Source organism: Gymnodraco acuticeps, unplaced genomic scaffold, assembly GCF_902827175.1.
Source record: "Gymnodraco acuticeps unplaced genomic scaffold, fGymAcu1.1, whole genome shotgun sequence".
In the NCBI taxonomy this organism is placed as follows: domain Eukaryota; kingdom Metazoa; phylum Chordata; class Actinopteri; order Perciformes; family Bathydraconidae; genus Gymnodraco; species Gymnodraco acuticeps.
The window spans coordinates 167,072-178,330 of NW_022990184.1; the positions used below are offsets into that span (position 1 = coordinate 167,072).

Sequence of the window (11,259 nt, forward strand, 5' to 3'; positions counted from 1 at the left end):
TACGGAAACAGATTGTATTAGCTTGACAGCAGCTGTAATATAGCCACACATTAGCGCAAAAGACTGCAGATTCAAATAAATTAAGATCCTTCTTAAGAACAACTCAAATAAAATGTGAAATATTTATTTACCAGTGTGTTGTCATCTATCAGTGAAGTCATGATGCAAACCAGACACAGCAGAGTGAAGAGGAAGAACAGCGCCCCCGCTCTGCTTCTGGACGAAACTGCTGCTTCCATCGCTGCTGTCACTACAAATAATAAAGGGTCAATGGGAAATTAAAAATATTTTATAATTGTATTTTTTGTCATTTTAAGGTAAAATTGTTATTATAGTGCGTAAACATGTTTAAACTGACCTGAAAGCAGAGCTGCTGCAGCGATGATGAATGAAGGAAAATAAATGTGCCTCACCAAAAATGTTTTATATTCCCTCCTGTGACCTCGCACCGTGTTCACTTCAACTGTGTCAGTAATGAATGTTAGCTATAAGTCATTTGTTTTGTTTGTCTTCATTCCTTAGTATCTCTACCGTAGAGATACTAAGGAATGAAGACAAACAAATACAAACAAATACTATTTCATTGAAAGGCAAACTTCAGAGAGGCCTGACGTAGAACTTCTACATCAGGCCTCTCTGAAGTTTGCCTTTCAATGAAATAGTATTTGACAGATCCATTTCACAGGAGCAAACCGACATCCATTAGTGAAGGTATTGTAACTCAGAGAAACAAAACACAACTCGTAAAAGACAAACCAGTACAAAATATGTAGATGTAGCTGTTGTTGAAGTACAAACATAAGACTGAAATAATAGAGGCCTTGAATGAAGTTGTTTTGTTCTCCTGATTTATTCTGATTGGCCGACAGTTGATCAAAAATGTGATACAGTGACAGACAGAAAAAAAATGTGTTGACAAAAGGTCAAGACTTTTCATTTGTGTCTTGCAAACAACTAAATAAATTCAGATAAAAAAATACACCAAGTGAATATAAAGGATGTTACAGAATAATTGTTAGCCACTCCCCCATGGCGTCTATATCTGCAGGAGTGTGTTATGATTGACAATGTAATGACATGTTAGGCATGTTATTCATTTATCTACCTGACACACCCTTTTAGGTTTCACTTTCACAGAAATAATGTGACGGTTTCACTTCTCAGGATAAGGCCAACATCTATTAGTGTAGATACAAACCTATACACAAAGAGGTCATACAAACAAGAACTGTTTTGTTCAACAACATTGAACATATGACACATATGACTCTGACTTGACAGGTTGAATGGCCCCGTAGAACAATTTGTTTGGATTAGGTCTTAGGACAAATGTGGCAAAGAGAGCAAATAATTATAAAAACAATGCTTTATGTAGAAGCATGGTGTTTTAGAGTCAATATGTGTTGAGTGACCATCTCTGTGTTGGCCTTTGTTGTATTCAGGGGAAATGCATTCTTTGCTATGAACACCAGGGGTCAGTATTTGATTATATCAGACTTGAGGCCTTTCTCACAGCACACATTTTCACTTGACACAGTTTGAAAACACAGGTATTGAATACACTAAGGATGTTTCTGTTATATTCACACCTTAGTTTCCCCCCTGTAACAACTCAGCATGACTTCTGTGAAAAGGCATCTGCAGAGCACTTTGACTTGTGTATGGTGTCATCTGTGTTGGCGCCGTCTGAAGTCCACCACCAGCTCCTTGGTCTTCCCTGCGTTGAGCTGGAGGTGGTTCCTCTGGCACCAGAGGGTGAAGTCCTGCGTCAGTTCCCCCTACTCCCTGTCGTCCCCTGGGGGGTCCCAGTAGTACTGATGATGATGGTGTCTGAATGGCAGTCCCTGGTCTTCTCGTACTGTGGACGGTTGGTGAGTAGTCCAGGATCCAGGAGGTGATCCCTCCCAGAGTGCTGCAGCTGGGGGCTGGATGGTGTTGAAGGCACTGGAGAAATCCCAGAACATGATCCTCACGATGTCCCCAGCCTCCTCCAGGTGGGAGAGGGACCTCTGCAGCAGGTAGATGACGGCGTCATCCACCCCGATGTCAGGCTGGTAGGCGCAGCGGGTCCATCGATGCTCTCACAAGGGGCCGAAGGTGGCCGAGGACCAGCCTATCCACAAAGTTTTCCTTTTACATCACAGTTAGACCCATTGAATTTAAATCATATTATGAGTTATATGTGTATACTGATTAACATCCAGTTTGCACACAGCAGAGGGTTTTGACCTTTGAGTCTGATTACTGTTTATCAGCATTTCAAAAAAGTAAATAAGACATTTGACTATAAACAGTATAGTTAATCATAAACACTGAAGTCGAAATCAAAAGTCAACTTTATTGTCAATCTTTCAGTTTGTGTGTACAGACAGAAATCAAAATAATGTTTCCCACAATCCCGAACACAAAATTACAAATATATAAAAATATGTATACAAATATGTATATACCTATACTGTATACACAATCAACAGCACACATTAAGACATACATAAAAGCACAACAATCAATATAAAAGAGTCACTTTAATATCACTGAAGACTATTAACTAAAGTGGTAATAGTAAACCTGTTACTGTAATTACTATCAATCTACATCAGAGGAAAAACATCAGATGACACTTACTTCAATAGATGTAAGACACACACACACACACACACACACACACACACACACACACACACACACACACACACACACACACACACACACACACGGAGGAGATACAGACTTGGACCGTTCACTTCCTAACAATCAATCAGGGGAATTGGCATAAATGGTGGTGCTGCTACTCCGGGGGTCCTGCTTTCACAGCCTCCGTCACTACTGCGTCAGCGCCGGTGAGCTCAGCGTTATCGTCGGGGAGGGGGGAGATAGGGAGGGAGAGAGAGAGGGAGAGAAACTGGGTGTTGCCGCCTCTGAGACTCGCGCATCTCTGAGTAACAGCAGCAGCAGGGCGAGGAACACAACACTCCATCCTTCTCTCTGGGAAAAAAACAACCACTGCCGTTTCTTAAATAATTGACGCCGTACAAAACCTCCTGCATTTTTAAACACAATCAAAGCCGAGTCCTTGTGGAGATATACTGCACGGTGTCACCGGGAGAGAAGAAAGCGGACGGAGAGCTTCAGCACCTCGGACAGCGAACATGGCTCCAATGGTGGAGGAAGGGGCTCAGCTCGGTGAGTCGCTTTATTAACCTCAAATGACGCAGGTGTGATTGGTGAGGGTGCTAATGGTAGCCTCGTGCTTCTGAATCTTCATAAAGCGCGAGTTATTCATTCCGCGTGACTCAAAGATAACTAGCCTTATTATCGCGATATTTTGATATTCTTTCCATTCTTTATTTAAAAAACAACAACAATAAACGTATTTTAAAGTATGTTTCATTTTGTCAAGTTTTAGTTTAGTGGTTTCATCCAGTGTGTTGCCAAACTCGATGAAACTACGTGTTTATGAACAGCCTCCATTTTGCAGCTAGCTTAAAAGGTGACAGCTAATTATCAGGAGAAATAGCCCATAGGGTGTGGGTGACATGTTTTATGATATTAAAATTAGAAAATGGTGTTACTACAGGCAGTCTATGTCCCCTCGGTTCAGCTGCTCAGTGGCTCCATCCTTCTGTCTGTTGTTGTTGCCCTGAAAACAACTCCACCCAGGATGTTGGGGTGAAATATTAATGACAGGGAGAAAACAAATGCTGTGTACTGACATGAGCTGACTATCCCTCCCTTTTTAGATTAGTAATCCACTAGATGGATGCTATGCCTGCACCTACCATGATCCTTTACCTTTAAATATCGGCATCATTTCCTTTCAATAATACAACAGACATGAATTACTTACCGGTCTATATGATCAGAAATGGCTGCAAGGAAGTGAAACTGTTCTGATCTGTCAATGTTTACCTGTAATTCCTGTACAAAAACACGTTTTTTTTTTTTAGCATGACAATTTCAGTGTCAGAATTAACAACACATCTAATGTAATGCGAGTTAACTACAGTGCATATCATTCAAAAAAGTCACAAGTACATGTGTGATTTCCCCACCCTCTCTCTATGTCTCTTTGAATGGGTGTTAACCTGAGTTCTTTTCCACTGGCCGCCCTCTTGACTGCAGGAAATGCTGCACTTTTCCTCTATTGAAATTGACCTATTAACTGACTGCATGAGAAGGCAGCATGCTTGCTGTTGAGTCACAGTTCAACACCACCATACAAAAGACAGAAGCATTGAGTGGCAAATATCCCAGTAAAATGTCTCCATAGTAACGTCTTAGTGACACTCAGTAAAGCAGACAAAAGTACAGTTGAAATGAATTCTGACCTTAAAGTAGCACTACTGTTGAAGGGGATGTGGCCGTGAGTTAAATAAAATGATCCTCTGCTGCTATTAGAAATATAAATAAATATAGCACAGGGCCTATTACAAATGTCTGTGCTGTTATACAATACTTGCAAATGTGATCCATGATGCTTTGCCCAAAACAAATATAATGTAAAAATTAGATTTGCTGTAATAAGCCTGTATTTGTTCTCTATATCGGACAGAATGTTCCAGATGTCTTCCTTTTGAAGTGTCATAGTCAGTCAACAAAATTGACTGACTTATCATAATAATGATACAATGATATTTGAGAATCTTTTCTCTATTTGTGCTGTTGCCGAGGTCTTGTTACTTTCTTTGTTCAACCATTTGACATGTCGTTAGGTTTCTTAGTAGATATACACCAGATGTTTCCTGTTGATGTACTGTAGCCATGTATGGAATATGAACAATCACCAACAGATTGCGTTGTTTTCATCTCCATCTGACTCAAATCTGCAGTCTGCGTCAGTCACAAAACGGAACCAGTTGAACAATAAAATCTGTTGAGGTGAACCGTTGTTTTACATGTAGTTGCTTCACAGTGTGTGGATAGACATTTCTAACCAATACAATGTTTTCTCCTTCCCTCCCTCGGCTCTCTCTGTCCTCCTCCACAGTGGCAGTGCCAGTAGGTGTTGCTGTGGTGAGTGTCTTCGGCCTTGTCTTCACTGTGTCAGCCTTTGCATGGATCTGTTGCCAGCGTAAAAACACCAAATCCCAGAAGACACCTCCCTATAAGTTTGTGCACATGCTCAAAGGGGTCGACATCTACCCGGAGAGCCTCAGCGGTAAGAAGAAGTTTGCTGCGGCTGCCACCACCTCGAGTAACGACTCCAGTAAAACTGATGTTAACGGGAACTGCCACACTGCCACCACATTGAATCCGACCACCACCGGTAAACTGGCCTCAAGTCCAAACGAATCCAAACCGGAACTGCATCTGGATCTGGAGAAACGGGATCTGAATGGAAATTTCACCACCAAACCATTTCATCACCACCACCAGAAGGTGCGCAGCTCCCCGGACCTGGAGCTGCCCTCTCCCCTTGCTGGATTCACACAACCTGGGGTGACGGACCACCGTGACATCCCCTCACCATCCAGCACCCTCTCCAGCCAGGCACCCACCCCGGCTGTAGACAAGCCCCATGGAGAGGAGAGGGATGCTGGGCTGGGGACCCTCCACTTCTCCCTGGAATACCAGCCGGAGAAAAAGGCCTTCATCGTCCATATCAAGGTACTGTGTGTCTTTCTGATTAGCTGTGTGTATCATTTCCTGATCAATATAGTTTCATTGACTGATTGATGACTTTTTTACTGCAGGAAGCCCATGGCCTGACCCCGACTGATGAGCAGTCCCTGACCTCTGACCCTTACATCAAGCTGACCCTGCTGCCGGAGAAGAAGCACCGTGTGAAGACCAGGGTCCTGAGGAAGACGCTGGACCCCGCCTTTGACGAGACCTTCAGCTTCTACGGGATCCCGCTGGCCCGAGTGTCGGAGTTGTCCCTCCACTTCATGGTGCTGAGCTTCGACAGGTTCTCCCGTGATGAGGTCATCGGAGAGACCCTCGTACCCTTGTCTGGGATCGACTTATCCGAGGGGCGCGTGCTGATGAGCCGGGAGATCATCAAGAAAAATGTCAAGGTAAAATGTCAAACAATGGTGTCTTAAATTATTTTACACATGCAGCATATTTATTTTATATAACATATTGAAAAACTTCTCCAACAGTGACTCATCATTTACCTTAATAGCAAAAGTGCTTCCAAATTGCCAATATTAATCAGTACATAAATCAGTTCCACAATCGTCATCAAATCCAATTAGCCATTTCAATATAATGATATGTTAATCACGAACCCGGGTGAATTGTTTCATACTCCTTTCAAGCTTTAATTTAGCTCTAATGGCATAATCTGCACATTGATTATAAGTGAATTTTGCAAATGCATTGAAGCAGTTCACTCACATTGTATCAGTCCCTAGTTAAGTTAACTGTTGATGTTGAATAAGGCAAATGGGGATAGAAAATGCATCCCATGTGATGAGGAGATGAGATCTGTTGCACCATCATGGATTTGAAAGCTGATGCTGAGGTCTGTTGTTGTTCTTAAATGACATTTTGACATTCCCATTGGTGTGCTGGGTAGATGGAGTGATATCTACACCACACCATTATGGATCTAGGGGTTGGTGGTCAATATACTTGCTGCTGCATATGGGCTGTTCCTGGCAGCTGTGAGGACCACAAAATGTACTTTCACTAATTTCCAGTGAAACCTTGTACTTTTAGAAAAATGTCATGTGGTATCACAACCATTTGTTGTGTCGACAGAAAGAAAAAAATGTATATTTCCCAGGAATGCATCAGACTAAACTTGGATAATAACAGCAGGATTGGCTGCATTACATTCAGGTAAACTGCTGTAAGATGATATCTCTGTCCTATCTGTCTGTGGCGTAGGATACAGCAGCCCTCTATGTATTAGCAGATGGTTTGGCTGTACGTGACTCGTCCATTTACAGGTGGAATGTGAGATGATATCAATGTAATTATAGAACTGTGGGCTCTGCTTTAATGGAAGCACGACCAGGTGGGAGAGGATATGTTCACTACTATCTGTAATATCTTCAAAGATCTCTGAAATGATGTAGCGATCCAGAGAAGTGCTGGGAATTCAGATTCTGAGAAATATAAAACCCCTCTCATCCCCCCTCAGCAGAGCTCCCATGTGCAATTTCATCATCAAGTGGATTATATTTCTTAAACTGTGTTCTGCTGGCTCTCTCCAAGCTGAGGCGCATTTCTTTTTCAGATCCATTTCTCATTTGGCTCCCAGGAGAGTCGTGTCTAACAAAGCTCTGCTGCAGGGAGGGGTCTGCTGTGCCTGAACGCTTTTTAGTGCAATCCAAAGAAAATGTGTTTTCCAATTCAGCATATGTTTTGCAGTGCTCTTCTGGATGTTTTATTTTGACAAGTGAAAAGAGAAAAAAGGCTTCAACCGTAGTTGTTTCCTGTTTTTCAGCTGGAATGTTTCTTTATATAAAGACAGCATACTGGAACTTTGTTTAGTGCATTAGAAATAGCCACAACATTTTTGAGTGCCCAAAAAACTAAGAATAACACAGAATAGTTCAGAAATATTGTATCCAGTATTAAATATGTCCATGGTGACATGTAAGAGCCGTCTACTTTTGTTCTCTCTGATTAGAAGCAGCCCTTTGCTAACAGGGTGGTGGCTCTTTGTCTGTGTGGCATAGATTTTGCATCAGTGCTTTGTGTGTGTGTGTGTGTGTGTGTGTGTGTGTGTGTGTGTGTGTGTGTGTGTGTGTGTGTGTGTGTGTGTGTGTGTGTGTGTGTGTGTGTGTGTGTGTGTGTGTGTATGCATGCAAGCATACAGCGGTTCAGATAATCGATACAGCACGTCTTAAGCAGTGTAGCCATCGCCCTTTTGTCCCCATAGAGAATAATACAAATAATAGAATACAGTTTATATATTTTTTTTCTCGTCTAATAAATCTACAATGTCCATAGAGGAACTGTATACAAATAAATCTGCGACACACTTTCAGAGACTTAAACATTATTTTAGCGGTGGAAGTTGTCTTTTATCTGCGTACTACATCTCATTGCCATGGGAACCATGAGCCGAGGCTTGACATCGCGTTAGGTGTGATCACAGCATCCGAGGCGCCAACTCCCCTGGGAGTGGACACAGACACGGTGTGTGTGTGTGTGTGTGTGTGTGTCACAAGTGTAGGGCAGAACAGGGAGCTTCTCAGTCACACCTTTTTGCAAGTTGTGACATGAGAACACACTCGATTCAGGGGTTGTTATTTAGTCGACAGACATTTAATCTGGGGGCACTGACACAATTTGCAGCGGATGGTTTCACCACGTCATTATTGATATTAGCTAATTATTTGACAAGTAACGTATAGGATTATTACATAGATTTACTAATAGGTACATCATATAATCCGTTACTAGTATGCAATCTTCTGATATTTGTCCCTTGTTAAACTTGAAGGAAAGAAAGATGCACATACAGGGTGATGCCATTTATTAACCCCCCCCCCCCTGTCTCTCCACAGAAGTCCTCAGGTCGAGGGGAGCTGCTTCTCTCCCTGTGCTACCAGTCCACCACCAACACTCTGACCGTGGTCGTCCTCAAGGCTCGCCACCTGCCCAAGACTGAAACCAATGGACCTACAGGTACAAACACATGTAGAGAAACGTATAAAATGCGATCCACAAAATGCATGTGTGCTTCAACCTCCTTCACATAACCATGAGCGGATCAAATGAAATCGCTTTCCTCTTCCTGCCAAGCAGCCCAGACTACTTTGGATGCAGTGATAGTTTCCAATTTGACACCGCCACCGCACTGAAGTAATCTGATCAGGATGTGATAGAGAGCACTTTAGTGACAAGCACACGCACACACACACACACACACACACACACACACACACACACACACACACACACACACACACACACACACACACACACACACACACACACACACACACACACACACACACACACACACACACACACACACACACACACACACACACACACACACACCGAGTGTTTACACAGCCAGCCTCTTTTGTCCTCATCACCAACATCCATCATTTCCGCTCCATCGATCGCCGTATTGATCGGGCTCAGGAATAATATGCCCCTCTGCAACCGCTGCAGGGATAGTCACCAAGCCCTTTTTTGTTGCTTTCAACCTTACTTTGATCATTCTCCTTCTCTAGATCCGTACGTCAAGGTGAACATGTACCAGGGCAAGAAGCGCGTGTGTAAGAAGAAGACCCACGTGAAGAAGTGCTCCCCCAATCCGGTCTTCAACGAGCTCTTTGTCTTTGATCTGCCCTCCGAAGAGGGTTTGAGGGACACCAGCGTGGAGCTGCTGCTGATGGACTCAGACATGGGCACCTCCCGCTGCCCCAACACCGTCCTGGGGCGGGTGGTGCTGGGCACATCGGTGGCGGGCACGTCTGGCGAGCACTGGAGGGAGATCTGCGACCACCCGCGCCGCCAGATCGCCAAATGGCATGGTTTGTCGGAGGATTAGAAGGTATCTGATCTGGTCCAACCACGAAAGGGATGGATTGAGGATGAAACACATTGGACTTTCAGTGAGGGCGGGTGGGAAACAGGGGGAGGGGCTTTGATGTTGTTGGGGTGGTAGGGGGTCATTTGAAGTGATGTCATCATTCAATCAATCATTCACTTATCTTTGAAGTTATCGGGGTTCGGCGGGGAGGGCGGGGCATGACAAAGGGAACCCCGTAGCTCTAAACGAACCCAAAGACTGTCACGGAAAATCACCTGGTAACATGCAACATTATCTCCATGGCAACAATCAATTGTCAAGGTAACAGTGTGCAGTGCAGAATGTCTTAAATGTTGCAATTACTCTTCTTCTTCTTCTTCTTCTTCTTCTTCTTCTTCTTCTTCTTCTTCTTCTTTAAACAAAAAGTTTATTTTATAACGACAATGTTTTCTTCATAAAGATGTAGATTGTTTTTATTTATGTTCTTGTTTTGTACTCTTATGGTTGATTTGTTGGACATGTTTTGTAAGTACAAGTGGTATTTCATATATAATTACTTATTGAGGACAAGACAGCCTAAATTAGGTGGTTCCAGAAAAGACTAGAACAGACTGAGTGCACTGGGGACAGTTGGCTGTGTGTGTGTGTGTGTGTGTGTGTGTGTGTGTGTGTGTTTGTGTGTGTGTGTGTGTGTGTGTGCGTGCGTGCATGTGTGTGCGAGTGCAAGTGTGTGTGTATGTGTGTGTGTGCGAGTGCAAGTGTGTATGTGTGTGTGTGCGAGTGCAAGTGTGTGTGTGCATGTGTGTACGCTCTACTGAGATGTAAGCCACATAATGTTTACTGTAGGTGTTTTGTCCCCCTTACTGTGAGCACAAAGACAGCTGAAATGCAAATGTATGTACCTTACTATAAAATATGGCAAGTTCTGAAAAATAAAGACTTTGAAGTATTTATTTCACAAGCACGTAGGTGTATGAGTGTGTGTGTGTTGCAAATAGACACTTTGTATCTCTTTAAGGGTTCATGTAATAGCCAGGCTCAGATTTCTTTAACATGACGTCACACCCATCCAACAACTACATTTCCCAGAAACCACTCATAAGGTTGTTCTGAGGTAAAATCCTGTTTTAATATTATCATAGCTCAAAACATAGTCTGATCATGAATTGGTGTCCTGACCTCAGCATCCTGAGAGATGACATCACTGGGCCTTTGTCCAAGTCTGATGATGCAATAAGTGCTGAGTTGCTAAGTGCGGGAGGATGAAGTCATCGTGTCTGAATTTAATATCGGCTGAGTGGTTCAGTGAGGAAGGACCGCTGGCTCAGCATGATTGCTTCTTTTTTCCTTTCCTAAAAATACAGATTAGACTAAGAAAAAAGCATCTTTGGTAGCCTCTGTCTTTGTACTGCCTCTTCTCCCACTCTTTGCTTTAGTCTTCTCTGAGTTTCATCATGTGTTTGCTGCTGAAGCCTCTAGAGACGGGGCATGTTATGTCACTCTGCCCTTCCTCCGTGGATCTGACCTGGGAGGACGCCCTCTGAGAAAGCTTTCTATTTTAAACCTCTGCCGTCATCTTAAAGCAATACAAAGAAAACAGTGCAATATGCAGAATCGCTACTGTCCCCCTATTCCTCATTTCGTCAGGCGTACCAATCACGATCAAGCCATTTAGATGATGCTATTATGTAAAGTCGTATTGTCCTGAACAGTGACTAAGTTAGTGAGTGCAATCTGCATGAAATGCCATTTGTAGAGCTAATGACGCCCAGTACAGCAGTAAGCACTGAGACCGGAGGGATCTCATCAAA

At 43.1% G+C, this 11,259-nt stretch overlaps 1 protein-coding gene across 1 annotated transcript; it reads left to right on the top strand.

Annotated features, from left to right (window-relative positions):
• Positions 1 to 2,898: 2,898 nt before the first annotated feature.
• syt4 (synaptotagmin IV) lies at positions 2,899 to 9,556 on the top strand. The gene is made up of 5 exons (XM_034217793.1): positions 2,899 to 3,183; positions 4,988 to 5,607; positions 5,694 to 6,017; positions 8,469 to 8,589; positions 9,147 to 9,556. Exons 1-5 carry the CDS (start codon positions 3,150 to 3,152, stop codon positions 9,464 to 9,466), a joined length of 1,419 nt encoding a protein of 472 aa, XP_034073684.1. The 5' UTR covers positions 2,899 to 3,149; the 3' UTR covers positions 9,467 to 9,556.
• Positions 9,557 to 11,259: the final 1,703 nt, after the last annotated feature.